Consider the following 16716-nt stretch of genomic DNA (forward strand, 5'->3'; position numbering starts at 1 on the left):
GCATCTGCCAACATCAGGGCATGGATGAAAGAGAACTTCCTCCAACAGCAACACGACTGAGGCTATGCTTATTGGGACACCCAAGCTGGTCACCAGTGCTAGAAACATCTGCCCTACAATTGACTGTCAAGCCATCCATATGTCCTCTGTCATCTCCAACCTGTGAGTCAAGTTTGATCCTGCTTTGTCATTTGATGCCCACATAAAACATAACTAAAAAACACCTCTAATATATATCTAACATATCATATCTAACATATCATATCTAAAAAACATCACCCAGCTCAAACCATCGCTCTCCCAGCCAGATGCAGAGAAACTCGTCCACGCTGATCTTCTCTCGGATCAACTACGGCAACGCTCTGTTTGGGGGCCTTCCAGCCAAATCACTTCAGAGGCTACAACTTCTCCAGAATAGTGCTGCTAGAGTCCTAACCAGGACCAAAAAGTCATCCAACATCACTCAATTCTTTGCTGAACTCCACTAGCTACTGGCCAACTATTGGATTGACTTTAAAATCCTCCTCCTCTTGTTTAAAGCCTTGAACGGATTGATTCCCACCTACAACAGCAACCTAATTTTTTATCAAAGAGCCACCTTGCACTATCCGCTCCAGGAATTCACCACTGCTTCAAGTCCCGAAGACACATCTCTGTACTATTGGGGACTGAGCATTCTACTGCCTTCCTCCTCGGCCTATGGAATGCTCTCCCTGACCATCGGAGACCACTCCATCAATCAGAACTTTTAAAATGAGCCTTAAAACACATTTCTACAAACTGCCTTTCTTATAGTCCTAATCTGAAAAAGTCATTTTAGCACCTAGCCTGCTATTGCTTTTTCCTGACTTGGTACTAAATGTATGATGTTTTTATAGTTTTTGCTGTAATTTCTTTTTTCATTATTTTTTGCCTATGTGGAGCTTTGAGATAACACTGTAATGAAAAGCGCTTTACAAATTAAATGTATTATTATTATTTATTTTTTAATTATATCATACACCAGTTTAAGTATTCAAAACAAAAAAACTTGAAATAGAAATGAAGTTATTCTGAATGATATTTTATTCCATGCATTTCTGTTTAGCTTTTTTTTTAATGCCTTTTTAAATAATTAATCTCATAAACAAATAGTCTGCTTTCCCTCCATCCAACTCCAAGAAGATGACATCATGAGTTATAGGGAGGTCATAGACTGGTCATAGATACTGCGTTGCATCGTGCCCAAGAACAGCCCTTAGCCGTGGTATATTGGCCATATACCACATCATCTCGTGCATTATTGCTTAAGTAAAAACAGAGTATAAACCTGCTTTATTTAGATTTCTAATTCTATTTGGTTATTGCTGCTTGGATAGTGTAGCACAAATACGTATTGCATGTGTGTGTGTTTGTGCTGTTGATATTCCTTTTCAGGAATATCAACATTATTTTCATGTATTTAAACATGATTTTTTTACATCATACTGTACAATCAATACATCCTCATTCAGCCCTCCTCTTCAAACTGTGATATCTCAGTGCCCTCTAGTGGTAGAAATAAAATGTACGTTTCAGTCAGACATATTTTGGTGGTGACCATATACTACTAGTACATTAATAGGCTGTAATACATAATGCATTCACACATCAACCACCATCATTTCCACACCTTGGAGCTGTATGTCTATGACACAACAATGATGAAGGCTCATTACTGTGAGGAGCACATTCAAGTAGTAATGGGTGAAACTGTCCCTAATCAGAGCTGGGATTGGGCAGTTGACAAAACTAAGGGCTCTATTCAACCAGATCTACTTTGGCCGACATCCGCATAACGGTTGTTTTTTGCAGTGTCGGAGGTGGAACTGCGTTAGAGCTGCCATATCCACAAGTAGCTCCTGATGTTAAACCTAAAGCGGACATTGCTATTGGCTGCATGGAGACGCATTAGGAGAAATTCCATGCAGCCTTGTTTACAAGTTCAAACACTGGAATGTGAGATGTACTCTACACCTCGATTAGGCTAAAAGAAATCCTCATTATTTTTGTTTTATGATTTTGTGACATTATTTATGTATTAACTACACTTTCTCACTCTGAACTTCTAATGCGAGTTGGACAGGTGTGGCTTTGTGACAATTATTAAGAGCAGCTGCTCACCAACTTGACAGCTCCATCACAGCTACATGTCCGACATATCCAAAACATCAGCTACGCGGGTGTTGGCTTTCGCCGGTTAACGCTTGATCTGATTGAATCTAAGGCTAAGATCAGTAAAGTCTAGATATGTTCAAATCTATAAACACACACACTATTCATTTCAAGCATTAGCAGTGTTTTATTGCATTGTCAGAGCGCGTAAGCGTTGCATAAAGTGTTACAGCCTTTCCCATCCAAATTACAGCAAGCATTTGGTCAGATTGTTGTGATAGCAATAGGCAGAAGCATAGTTAGTAGCAGTAGCAATAGCAACATTGACAGAGATGATTTAGCCGAGTGGTGCAAAGCGTTTGGAGGGGATGCGGAGTTGTCAGATACAGGTCATGAAGAGGTCAAACCGGGTTCACAGGCGAGGTCGTAGGTCAGGCCTTGGGGTCGGCATAGAGCAGAAAGCCGGTGAAGGTGCTGTCGTCTTCGCTGCTGGAGTAGACTCCGTTCCAGTCCCTCAGCGTCTCCAGCCATACCTGGTCCCCTGATGCCAGACGCAGCAGAGCCAGGTTGGACGCCTGGTCGATGTCCTGACCGTACAAGGAGTCACGCGTCCGCAGTTTCTTCACGCCGTTAATCACCAGTGCGGCGCGCAGGGGCCGGTTGCGCACGGTGATGTGGTAGGAGAACACGTAGACCCCGGGGTGGGTGCAATTGAACTTGCTGAGCATTGGGTCCCAGTGTTCCTCTTCGTTGTAGAGGACCTTGTCGAACTTGACAGGAAGGCCTGGAGGGGGGAAGGACTTGCTGGGGAAGAGGCCCACGCTGAAGGCAGATCGTATCTGCTCTGCAGTCTCTCCCTGCGGCCCCTTGGGACCCCGCACACCTCGTGGGCCCTTGGGGCCTTTCTCTCCTTTCGGCCCAGGCATGCCCCTCAAGCCTGGGGGCCCCCGTCCCCCTGCCTCCCCTTTCCCTCCTGGGGAGCCTAGCTGACCCCTCAGACCTACAGGCCCTGGTAGACCATTGGTTCCATTTACTCCCGGGGGTCCCACCGACCCCCTCGGCCCATTGGGGCCAGGCAAGCCCGCCTCCCCTTTCTCTCCCTTCTCACCAGTTGGACACTCCCCCATCTCTCCCTTTTGGCCATTCTGTCCCATTGGGCCAGTCAGCCCGGAGGGACCTGCAGGGCCTATTTTACCCAGGTCACCCTTTTCACCCTGGGTCCCATTCCACCCAGGCTTTCCCCTTTCTCCCAGGTCTCCTTTCAAGCCAGGGAGGCCTGTTTCTCCTTTGTCTCCTTTGGGGCCCGAGTCACCTGTGAGAATGAAGTTAGTCACTCACTGTATCAAGAAAGTATTTGATAGTGAAACAACAGTTGACATTCAGTCTAATAAGATGACTGTTCTCCCCTAATAGAGTGTGGTCCTCTAGCAATAGCATTATACTAGAGCTACTCTGCCTCCACACATTACTCTGATGACACCGAGCGAACATTGTATACCTTTCTGTCCCTCTTTCCCAAGTATCCCTGGAGCACCAGGCATCCCCGTGTCTCCTTGATCGCCTTTGTCACCTATCAAATAGAAAGAGAAAAGGATTGGTATCTTAAACGTGTGGGTATAGATATCAGTCCCCAGCATTAATGCTCCATTTTAGATCAAAGTTACAGATTTGTTGAAATCAGCACCAGAAAGCGACGTGTTCAATAACGAGATAACAGATAGCATAGTAGCTAACGCTTTGGGCAATAAATGTAAAAACCAAGATTACATTCTTTAAACAACTACACCAGTAGAAATACACTTTTTTGAGCTTGAAAGACGATGACCAGAGCTTACCCATGATGTTGAACAACGATTTAAGTCAATAAGTCATCCTTTCTTTTAGTCAGAGTATGATATATTTGGGCTTGAAGTGACAAATCTGAACTGCCCACTTTGTGAAAATCCATGTAAATGCGGTGTCTTTTCCTATGATATGAAATACAAATCATTTTCTGTCTAGGTTTCAATTCAGGGCTGGGTTTTGTTTTAATGTTACCACCCACCAGCATGGAATTGTTTATGAATCAGAAACAGCTTCAAAGTTATTCCTCTTTGTGACTGAGATGATTGTGTGTTTCTGCACCTCCACATTACTTACCAGAAAATGTGTCACTTATTTTTAAGCTAGTCTGTATTAAAAAAAAAACATATATACACACTACTGTTCAAAAGTTTGGGGTCACTTCGAAACGTCCTTGTTTTTGAAGGAAAATCACATTTTTGGTCCATAAAAATAACATCAAATTGATCAGAAATACAGTGTAGACATCGTTAATGTTGTAAATGACTACTGTAGCTGGAAACGGCTGAGTTCTTACGGAATATCTACATAGGCATACAGAGGCCCATTATCAGCAACCATCACTCCGATGTTCCAATGGCACGTTTAGCATTTTAAAAGACAAATTGATCATTAGAAAACCATTTTGCAATTATGTTAGCACTGCTGAAAACTGTTGTACTGATTAAAGAAGCAATAAAACGGTCTTTCTTTAGGCTAGTGGATTATCTGGAGCATCAGCATTTGGGTTCGATTACAAGCTCAAAATGGCCAGAAACAAAGAACTTTCTTCTGAAACTCGTCAGTCTATTCTTGTTCTGAGAATTGAAGGCTATTCTATGCGAGAATATGCCAAGAAACAAAAGATCTCTTATAACGCTGTGTACTACTCCTTTCACAGAACAGCGCAAATTGGCTCCAACCAGAATAGAAAGAAGAGTGGGAGGCCCCGGTGCACAACTGAGCGAGAGGACAATTACATTAGAGTGTCTAGTTTGAGAAACAGAAACACCAGTCTCAACGTCAACAGTGAAGAGGCGACTCTGGGATGCTGGCCTTCTAGGCAGAGTTGCATAGAAAAAGCCATATCTCAGACTTGCCAATAAAATAAAATATTACGATGGGCAAAAGAACACAGACACTGGACAGTTGAACTCTGCCTAGAAGGCCAGCATTCCGGAGTCGCCTCTTTACTGTTGATGTTGAGATTGGTGTTTTGCAGGTACTATTTAATGAAGCTGCCAGTTGAGGACTTGGAAGAGTCATCTTTGGAAGATGCCAAAACTATGGAGATAACATTAGCTAAAGAGATAAGGTTAGCAAGATGGCTAGCTAGCTAAATAAGGTTAGACAGATGGCTAGCTAGATAAGGTAAGCATGCTAGCTAGCTACACTGACAGCTGTCATTGCCATCTTTGATTTTTATCATCTCCACGTGGAAATTCCCACACCTAATTCATGAATATATATAAATAGCCTTCATCATTCTTCGGAGGTGAAACCAAAATGGGCATTTCCTCTCTAGGTCAGGAAATTATGTCGAAACAGTGGCCTCTGTGGGGGTCCTTTAAAAGTTGTATTTGAGAGTTGGCAAGCTAACCTTTATCTCCTTCAAGTCCAGTAGCTCCAGGCATACCATCCAGTCCAGGAGGTCCCATGAGTCCCACATCACCTTTCTCTCCAGGTACACCTGAAAGAAGACAGGGGGAAGGAGGGAAGAGCAGAGGTAGGGGAGTTGGGGATATGAGGAGCACCCCCTCAAAGTGGAAGGGACCAAAACACAACCGCAGAGGGGGGGGATACATTTCTCTAATGAGCCTCCATACACATACACAACATACTGTATGCAAGCACACCAAACACAGACTACGAGTTATGGTCACTATCCAGTACAGTCACGATCCCTATGTATGCTTAAGGTCACTCTGTACTGAAATCGACACAATTTATATTCTTTTTTTAAATTTTTTTTTTTACATTTTACCCTTTTTTTTCTCCCCAATTTCGTGGTATCCAATTGTTTTAGTAGCTACTATTTTGTCTCATCGCTACAACTCCCGTACGGGCTCGGGAGAGACGAAGGTTGAAAGTCATGCGTCCTCCGATACACAACCCAACCGAGCTTCTTAACACAGCGCGCATCCAACCCGGAAGCCAGCCGCACCAATGTGTCGGAGGAAACACCGTGCACCTGGCAACCTTGGTTAGCGCGCACAGCACCCGGCCCGCCACAGGAGTCGCTGGTGTGCGATGAGACAAGGACATCCCTACCGGCCAAGCCCTTCCTAACCCGGATGATGCTAGGCCAATTGTGCGTCACCCCACGGACCTCCCAGTCGCGGCCGGTTACAACAGAGCCTGGGCGCAAACCCAGAGTCTCTGATGGCACAGCTGGCGCTGCAGTACAGTGCCCTTCACCACTGCGCCACCCGGGAGGCCACCAATTTATATTCTTTAGTCTACCTGGAAGACCCCTCTCCGCTCCAGGCCCTGGGGGCCCCCTCTCCCCTGGGGGCCCCACGGGGCCCTTTTCAGGTGGGCAGCACTCGCAGACGTTTAAGTAGCAGTGGCTGTAGTCCAGGGTGTAGTTTCCCATGCCGGCTCCAGGGAGCGCCATGGAGTCTGTGTGGAACTCTGTGGGGTAGGCGTCGCCTGCGTAGGTGGTGCTGTCAGTGGGGGACAGGGAGTAGGCGTCCGTCATTGTATCCTCTGTGGTCTCGTCGGTGCCCAGGCTACTGGAGGGGGCCATGGTGGTGGTGGTCTGCCTGAAGCCCAGACGGGCCGGCTGGTCGCCACCTCCTCCCCCTCCTCCGGTACCACCTCCGCGAGGGGGCTTCTTGGTATTCTGAGGCTTTGGTCTGCGGGTTGTCCTGGTTGCGGACGACTGGGTCGCCATCAAGACTACCGCTAGCAGGGTTGTGAGAATGGCGAGCAAACGAAGGAGGGCATGTCAGCGGCTTTTGGTGTGCATTGATCTGAGAAGTGGAGAGAGAAAGAATAAACATAGATGAAGATAGTAAATCACATTTAGTAACAAGTAGCTATCAGTTCATGAACAATTCTGACTGGCCTAAACAAAAAAAGTTACCTCACATACAAAGTGACCTCAAATGAAGCACTCTGCGCTTACCTTTAAATTAAATGGTTTGCTGTTCACTCCATTCCATGCATTTGGTGATTTCAACAACAACACTCTTCCCTTTTATTGTGTCTGCTAGCCTCTTGCCTCCGTAGCTTGACCAATCAGAGAAGACCAAGGGACACACTGGGATTTGGAGGAAGGGTGGGTTGGCACGGACACAAGGTGAGAACCTGAGGGATACGGTCATGAAGTGCTAGAATAACATACTACAACACAGGACTTTCTTTCCTTTCACCTTGGGTCTTTGTGATGTGTGATATGATGTTCTATATGGCTGCCACAAACAGACGTGCATGCGCACAAACACACACACAGACACACACGCACACACACACACACCTGTTAGTAATGGATCATACCCCATATGAGATGGTGGCAGGACCGTACGGTCAGGCATCAGGGCGACCACACCACATTGGCACCGCCTCAAAGCGGAAGGGACCAAAACACAACCGCAGAGGGAGGGATACATTTCTCAAACGAGCCTCCATAACCACCTTGATCTAACATCCCACCAACCTTTAGGAAACCCAGTACTGCTGACTTTTACAACTCCTCTCAGATGGCTTTATGGGTAGGATGTAAACCCTCTACCTTGACACCGGATGAGGTGTGGTTTGAGGTTTGAAGTTTGAACCCCCTCCGATGCTGTACTGTGGCCTCGTCTGTGAAACCAACACCAGCAGTCGCTATTTGCATGTGCTCCTCTGAAGCTTTAGGTGCCTCATGACAGGTTCCTACTCTAGGCTCTGATGAAGGTCTCCTATGCCGAAACATGACCCTGCTTGATTGTCCCGTGAATGAAGTCATGATCAATGCAGACACAGAGTGCAACTTTTTCTTCACTTTTAATGGGATAGTCACCTGGAGAGGTGTTCTGAGGTAAGGATTTTTTGGGAGGTCGGGTACATGTAGCCTTAAATGGCTTTAGATCTGTAATCACATTCTCAATGTGCTTTTTTCTGAATGCCCACAAGCCGTGAGCTACAGGGTTGGGGCAGGCCGCAACTATGTTCTTCATTCAACAGAGAGGGATAGAATCAACCAAAGGAAGTTAAGATAGAGAGACCTTTGTTCAACAAATCTAGGCTCACATTTGATATCCAGCGGGTGTTGCCTTAAGATCTTATTCTTGAAAGTGAGAACATCTGATGAATATGCATGTGTGACCATTGTGTGGCGCAGAATTGCAGTGAATTCTCTGGGTTCGACCATTTCTGTCTTGTGGATTGTCTTGTGTTTCTAGCTCCAACAGTGCAGTAAAATCTAACAATTCACAATACACACAATACACACATCCTAAAAGAATGGAATTAAAGAATATATAAATATTAGGATGAGCAATATCAGAGTGGCATAAATGAAAATACAGTATAATAGAATACAGTATATACAGTTGAAATTAGTAAAGCAGTATGTAAAGAGTATTTAAACATTATTAAAGTGACTAGTGTTCCATTATTAAAGTGGCCAGTGATTTCAAGTCTATGTTTATGGGGCAGCAGCCTCTATGGTGCAGGGTTGCGTAACCAGGTGGAAGCCGAATATTGATGGCTATTTAACAGTCTGATGGCTTTGAGATAGAAGTTGTTTTTCAGTCTCTCTGTCCCAGCTTTGATGCACCTGTACTAACCTCACCTTCTGGATGATAACAGGGTGAACAGACAACTTCTGTACGAATACTGCACTAACAACGGGCTCCTTTCCAGACCAGTGTGTCACAGTTCTCTCTCACTGTGTCAGTCGCGTTATGCAGGCTACCCAAGTTACATTACATAGTGCTAAAAAAGTGTGTATTCACATGGTATATACACTGAGTGTACCAACAATTAGGAATACTTTCCTAATTTTGAGCTGCACCCCCTTTTGCCCTCAGAACAGCCTCACTTTGTCGGGGCATGGACTCTACAAGACCTTGAAAGCGTGCAACAGGGATGCTGGCCCATTTATTTATTTAACCTTTATTTAAAAGGCAAGTCAGTTAAGAACAAATTATTATTTACAATGACGGCCTAACAAAAGGCAAAATGCCTCCTGAAAGGACGGGGGCTTGGGATTAAAAATGTAAAAATACAATATAAATATAGGACAAAACACACATCACAACACAACATAAAGAGAGACCTTTTTTAACTAGGCAAGTCAGTTAAGAACAAATTCTTATTTTCAATGACAGCCTAGGAACAGTGGATTAACTGCCTGGTCAGGGGCAGAATGACAGATTTGTACCTTGTCAGCTCAGGGATTTGAACTTGCAACCTTCCGGTCACTAGTCCAACACTCTAACCACTAGGCTACCTAAGACAACAACATAGCACGGCAGCAACACATGACAACACAAACATGGTAGCAACACAACATGACAACAACATGGTAGCAATACAACATGGTAGCAGCAAAAAACAAAGTACAAACATTATTGGGCACAGACAACAGCACAAAGGGCAAGAAGGTAGATACAACAATACATCACACAAAGCAGCCACAACTGTCAGTAGGAGTGTCCATGATTGAGTCTTTGAATGAAGAGATTGAGATAAAACTGTCCAGTTTGAGTGTTTATTGCAGCTCGTTCTAGTCGCTAGCTGCAGCGAATTGAAAAGAGGAGCCCATGTTGCTTCCAATGCTTCCCACAGTTGTGTCATGTTGGCTGGATGTCCTTTGGGTGGTGGACCATTGTTGATACACATGCGAAGCTGTTGAGTGTGAAAAACCAGTGGTTGACATGGGCAGGAGCTCATTGGAGCAGAGTACCGGCACCTCAAATGTTCTACTGCTGGAGCTCTGGTTCCTCTTATAGAATACTAGCTCAAAAGTTTAGTGGAGCTCCTGCACCTAAATATAAACAGCACCGGCACACAAAACGAGTACCAGCACCTATTTCAGTCCAAGTGAAGTATTGTGAAAAACCCAGCAGCGTTGTAGTTCATGACACACTCAATCCGGTTCGCTTGGCACCTACTACCATGCCCCGTTCAAAGGCACTTAAATATTTTGTCTTGCCCCATTCACCCTCTGAATGGCACACATACACAATTCATGTCGCAATTGTCTCAAGGCTTGAAAATCCTTCTTTAACCTGTTTCCTCCCCTTCGACTTCACCGATTGAAGTGGATTTAACAGGTGACAATGTCACCGAGATTCACCTGGTCAGTCAATGTCATGGAAAGAGCAGGTGCTCCTAATGTTTTGTGCACTCAGTGTAGGCCAGTATTACAGCGTAGGTTCACATTGTTGCATTGTAGCCTTCAATAGCCTGTGATAATTTATTTGCAGTTTGTGGAATTACAGAATAAACGTTTTCTGTGTATTGTAATTCATTAACTTAATTGTGGTTAGACCTTCCCTTACATGATCATTATTTCCATTGTGAGTTTATTTGCAAATCTTTGAAAATGGGCAACCCCACAGACAGATATATAATGTGTAAGAGGCCTGTAACAACATATACACAATGTGCGTGCCTATGTAATTACGATGTAAATACACATGTAACTTTGAATTCCATTTCCATACACAGGATTTACCACAGTAGTTAGAGCATTGGGCCGGTAACCTAAAGGTAACAAATAAAGGTTCTAAAAAAAATGAAATATCCAAAAGGCTCAGACGTTTCTGTTTCCATCTACTCGGCCAGTACTTGTGTCTCACTGGGCATTATATAACAATGGCTAACTGTGAACTTTCACACCTTCTCACAAATCAATTCAATTCAATTGACTTTATTGACATGGCAAGTTCATTATTACTTACATTGTCAACTGAATCATATATTTTTTATTTATATATCATATATATATATATATATATATATATATATATATATATATATATATTTCAACATATATTATTATATTATAATAATATTTCAATATCAAATGTTTTGATTATGCAGAGGTCGTTGATTCACAAGCCCTCACTGTCAGCCCTAGATATGGAAACACAATTTCCCTAGTATTATATGGATGTATACACTAGTGAAACACCGGCGTTACAGTCGAAAAGCAGTTTAGAGGGACAATTTGTATTTCACCTCAATAAGAGACAAAAGGAAATTTGTTTCAGCCACCAGAGGGCGACAAGACAACATTACTTGTGGTACTGTTTAGGCTAGTGTTCAGTGGTCACTAAGCCTTTCCCCGACAGCCACCAATGTGCATCCCAACACCAACACACCTGATACCCAAGTGTAATAAGTTGAATAGCCCTAACATTTCAATAAAAACATTTAATGATAATACAACTCTACAGTTAAATTACATTTTAGTAAGCAGACCGGACTGAAAGGTGTCATATTCCTCAAGAAAACTAAATAAGCCTACTGGAATAAAATGAAAGCTATATTTAAGAAATAATTCATAATAAGGCTATTCCCTCACTTGCTGCAAGTGTTGTGATGATCCATCAGGACGTTCTGCCGCAGCTGCGCACGCTGTCATCCCAGACTAGAGTTGCAAACTGAGGGAGGAGGAGGGGGGGGTGTTGTTGATGCGGATGAGTAGAAGCTGAATAGGAGCATTTCCCACACGAGAAACGGGGTAAAGGCAAAAAGAGGCCACCAAACCCCTACGTCGCCCCCGGTGACAACTCCTCACATTCCGTTAATCGCGAAGCCTGCAATGGGCTACAGACGAAAGCGGCTTCATAACGTTTTTTTTTGTCGGCAGATCCTCTTGCTGCAGCTGTCCTTCCGAGAGCCAGGAGGACAGTCTCGCGTGTATAATTCAAGACAGCGGGCCTAGTTTATCCTTCGCTCTTCACTTCATTGTGGCTATATTCGGCTGAGTAAATCCTGGGAATACATTGACCATTTAAATCCAATTAGATATATTTATAGCAGTTCTGACATCATACATTTATATGGTGGACGTTTTTTATTGTCCCATTGAACGGATATAATGGAGTGAATTGCACGAGGGGAGCGAGAGTCAGTAGTTTTCTTGCGTGTGATGATAGGAGACACAATGACGCTGTTGTCTCTTTTGGGTCGGATCATGCGTTATTTCCTCCTGAGGCCAGAGACATTGTTTCTGCTATGCATTAGCTTGGCCTTATGGAGTTACTTCTTCCACACGGACGAGGTGAAGACCATCGTCAAGTCCAGCCGGGATGCGGTGAAGATGGTGAAGGGGAAAGTGGCGGAGATAATGCAGAACGACAGGTTGGGGGGCCTGAGAGTCCTAGACGCGGAGTTTTCCAAAACCTGGGAGTTCAAAAATAACAATGTAGCAGTGTACTCCATTCAGGGGCGGCGTGACCACATGGAGGACCGCTTCGAGGTGCTCACGGACATCACCAACAAGAGTCATCCGTCTATATTCGGGATATTTGACGGTCACGGTGGTGAGGTTTGTAATCAAATGTGTGGGTGTCTTTCAAAAACACAGCCTAAAATAGGCCTGAACGGTCAGCATCATTATCACCATTTTCCTCGGAGTTGGCCATTTTAGGGAATGGGAATTTTAATCTAGATTGGCAATCCGCGGCCGCAAATCAATTTAAGAGTATATGCATTGATTGTATTCGATCTCAATTGATCTCAAAACCAACATGGCTAAACGTGAAAAACCCTGTTAATTCCTCATTGATTTATTTAATTCATACTAACTTCCATAAATATTTGTCCAGTGGAGTATTTGCATATGATCTCAGTGGTCATTGTGCCATAGTATGTATTAGAGATAAGAAACCTCAAAATACTCAGTTTAATTAACCGCAAAATACTCCGTTTAATTAAGAAGACACATAAAAAAAAATCCCCTCAAGGGTGAGGGAGACATGACATGTGCTACTCTGATTTAGCCACTTTCTCCTGTATTCCTGACCATGGGTTGGTTCTACAAAATGTATCCCCCATATTTATTCCTCTGGCAGATAAACATGCCCATTGTAAACAATTTAGAGTGAAATATAGATCAAACCCTTGGTTTTCTTCTGAGCTATCTGAGCGTATTCAAATGAGAAATCAGCCCTGGGCCAAATCAAGTTAACTGGCAGTCTTTCAGACAATTGAGAAACAGTTGTACTCAATAAAGCTAAATCAAGCTACTTTTTAAGCTCTATCTTTGGTGATCCTTCAAAAATGTGGAAAACAGTAAAGGCACTGAAGCGTACACATTCCTCTTCTTCCCTGCCTCAGCAAGAATGGGATAAGTGATGCTTTTAATCATCATTTTATCTCTGCAGGCTTTTTATTTTAGCGAAACGGTGGTTTAATTGACCCTGGTCAGTCATTCGACTGCTCTTCCCTCTGCCAGCCTCTAGCTGACTCGACGGTTAACCAGTCAGCTTCTAGTGAATCTTTGTTTTCATTTCAACAATTTACTATCTGTGATGGGCTAGATGCCTTGCTTAAGATTGATGCAAGAAAAGGGTCTTCCCCAAACTGTTACCGCAAAGTTGGAAGCACAGAATCCTCTAGAATGTCATTGTATGCTGTAGCGTTAACATTTCCCTTCACTGGAACTAAGGGCCTAGTCCGAACCATTGAAAACAGCACCAAACCATTATTCCTCCTCCACCAACCTTTACAGTTGGCATTATGTATTGGGACAGGTAGTGTTCTCCTGGCATTCACCAAACCCAGATTAGTCCGTCGGACTGCCAGATGGTGAGCGATTCATCACTCCAGAGAACGCGTTTCCACTGCTCCAGTCCAATGGTAGCGAGCTTTACACCACTCCAGCTGACACTTGGCATTGCACATGGTGATCTTAGGATTGTGTGCGGCTGCTCAGGCATGGAAACACATTTCATGAAGCTCCTTACTAACAGTTCTTGTGCTGACAGACAATTTGTACGCGCTTCATCACACGGCGGTCCCGTTCTGTGAGGTTGTGTGTGGCCAACCACACAGTGAGCCGTTGTTTCTCCTAGATGTTTCCACTTCACAACAACAGCACTTACAGTTGACCGGGGCAGCTCTAGCAGGACAGAAATGTGATGAACTGACTTGTTGGAAAGGTGACATCCTATGACGGTGCCACATTGAAAGTCACTGAGCTCTGGAGATTGCATGGCGGTGCGCTCGATTTTATACACCTGTCAGCAACGGATGTGGCTGAAATAGCCAAATCCACGTATTTGGTGTCCACATACTTTTGTATATACTGTATATTGTAGTTAATTAATAGGTCCTGCCTTTCACAAAATAGTAGAAAGCAGATCATTCAGTCGACGTTCCTATTGGTCCTAGACTATGGCGACGTCATCAATATGAACCCAGCTGCCACTTCATTAAAGCCATAAGATGCAGTTTATCGTAGCGCACTGCGCTTTATTACAGGCAACAGTTTTAGTTACTCATCACTGCATTTTCTACCAGAAAGTTGGTTGGCCCTCTTTTATGTCACGCACAGGTTGATATATTGCTACGTTTTCATTTATAAAGCCCTTTTATTAAAAGTCCCACTGTGAATATCATCTTTACTAAACTTTAGACATTCGAGTTACCACACCTGGTCTCAGGGATGGTTAACTCTGGAAACTCCTTTGGTCTCTACTACGTTAACTGAAAGCTGGATTTACCTTTCTTGCATCTTATTTGTGAAACGACCTTCAAAATGTTCTTAAATTTGATGTTCTGGTGCCTCTCGGGCAATTCGGGACCTTATTACTGATGAATGTGTTCGTTTTTTTATGACCGTCTTTTTCTCTCTTTCTGCTTGCATTTTGTATTCACATTTTGACGTGTGTACTTTCTGTCATTTTAAGTCATTCAGGGCTCATCTGTAAAAGAGACCTTGGTCTCAGTAGAACTCCCCGATAAAATAAAGTGACTAAATAAAATAGATATCTATGGTCATTACAGCATTCTCATTTGGATTTGGAGTGAGAGAGGTCCAAACAAAACATGTTCCCACCCCAGCTTTCAGGATACATCAAACTAAAATCACTTCAAACAGAGAATAGTCTGGGGACATACATGCTAACCATGACCAGAATAAGAGTGAAGTTGAGTAGGCGGCATCTGAATCCTCTGCAATGCAATTGGTCATACAGTTTCCACTGGCCCTGTGTGTGCAGCCTACCAGTACCTTTTGGTGGAACAAAGATCACCCCCTTTGTGCTCCTTTTTGTTTTTCTTGTGATGTCATCAGCACAAATACATGGGAGTTGAATTGCGTATGCGCACAAAGAGGTTGCCTTTGTCTTTGTGTGTCACACACATGGATGTGAACCTTTTCCCCCCTTTTTCTGTCAAGGGTCAGTGAATTCCCAAAGGAGCCTCCAGACCACGTGTCTGGTGAACCATCTGCCACTCCGGTGTCCTCAGTGAGCCTGGAGGCGGGATTCTCTTTCTCACCGACACTATTACACGCTATTACAAAGCTATTACACACTATTACAAATATATTATATACTATTACAAAGCTATTACAAAACTATTACACACTATTTCAAAGACATTACAGAAAAGCCATATCTCTGTCCAGTGTCTGTGTTCTTTTGCTCATCTTAATCTTTTCTTTTTATTGGCCAGTCTGAGATATGACTTTTTCTTTGCAACTCTGCCTAGAAGGCCAGCATCCCGGAGTCGCCTCTTCACTGTTGACGTTGAGACTGGAGTTTTTCGGGTACTATTTAATGAAGCTGCCAGTTGAGGACTTGTGAGGCGTCTGTTTCTCAAACTAGACACTCGAATGTACTTGTACTTCAGTTGTGCACCGGGGCCTCCCATTCCTCTTTCTATTCAGGTTAGAGCCAGTTTGCGCTGTTCTGTGAAGGGAGTAGTACACAGTGTTGCACTTCTCTCGCAAGAAGCACTGCTGACCGGTGTAACAACAGAAATCTTACAAAGTCAAGATAGCTCATGGAAGACCTCTTTATAAGGTTCTAGAAACACAGAGTCAAGGAGAGTAGACGGTCTTTCGCTTCCACTTTTCTCTCCTATCAAGAAGCCGCTTGGTTTGATGAACCTCATGTTTGTGGTCCTCTAAATCTGACTCAAAGGTCTGAGCAAAGGTAAACAGAAGCTCCTCATTCAAGGATGTTGTAGTCTTTGGGTTGAGGGACTGGACCCCTTGCATTATCTCGCAATTCTTCTTTGAAAAACGCCTCGGCAGCTCAGCTGTGAGACTGTCTCTTTCTGAACTGCAAGCCACTTGAGATGAACGTACGAGCCAGATACAAATTTATAAAGCTTTAGCAGGAGAGCAAAAAAAGTTAACTGCCTCGGGCACTGATTTTACAGCATTGACAAGAACCAAATTCAAACAATGTGCATTACGGTGCACATAAAATGCAAATCGCGCACTGTTTTTAATCCGTGCAGACACATCAGAATGCTTTTCGCGCGTGACGGATGCACCGTCATAGTCTTGCCCCACAAGATCATTTCTGCAGTCCAGATCATGTTTTTCAAGGCAATCAATTATCATTTCTGTGAGACCTGCTGCATCTAAGCTTTCAGCTGACTGAAAGTGTGAAAAGCTTTTGTGGATGGCCCCGTTGTAATTGTACCTCACAACTAAATACATTTTTTCTTTAAATCTTTGGATTCATCTGCAATTACACTGAAAACGTCACTTTTTTTAAACTTCTCTTATTACTTCACTTTGTACCATCTCGGCTCAGCCCTCAACAACTTCCTTCTGGATTTGGTGACTTGTGGACTTAG

The 16716-nt window shown here is 43.7% G+C and overlaps 2 protein-coding genes across 2 annotated transcripts in view; one reads left to right on the top strand and one right to left on the bottom strand.

Moving 5' to 3' along the window:
• Positions 1 to 2564: 2564 nt before the first annotated feature.
• Positions 2565 to 6889, bottom strand: otol1a (otolin 1a; the record flags this gene model as incomplete). The annotated part of the gene is made up of 4 exons (XM_064928130.1): positions 2565 to 3445; positions 3632 to 3703; positions 5555 to 5644; positions 6418 to 6889. Coding segments are annotated over 4 exons (1515 nt in total), but the record flags the coding sequence as incomplete, so codon positions are not given.
• Positions 6890 to 11592: 4703 nt separating this feature from the next.
• The window catches only part of LOC135508146 (protein phosphatase 1L), a 32005-nt gene continuing 26881 nt past the window's right edge, over positions 11593 to 16716 (top strand). Inside the window, exon 1 of the mRNA XM_064928142.1 lies at positions 11593 to 12445. Coding sequence (XP_064784214.1) covers positions 12047 to 12445 — 399 coding nt within the window. The 5' untranslated portion in view covers positions 11593 to 12046. The remainder of the gene's footprint in view (positions 12446 to 16716) is intronic.

The sequence above is a fragment of the Oncorhynchus masou genome, chromosome 3 (assembly GCF_036934945.1).
Source record: "Oncorhynchus masou masou isolate Uvic2021 chromosome 3, UVic_Omas_1.1, whole genome shotgun sequence".
Lineage (NCBI taxonomy): Eukaryota > Metazoa > Chordata > Actinopteri > Salmoniformes > Salmonidae > Oncorhynchus > Oncorhynchus masou.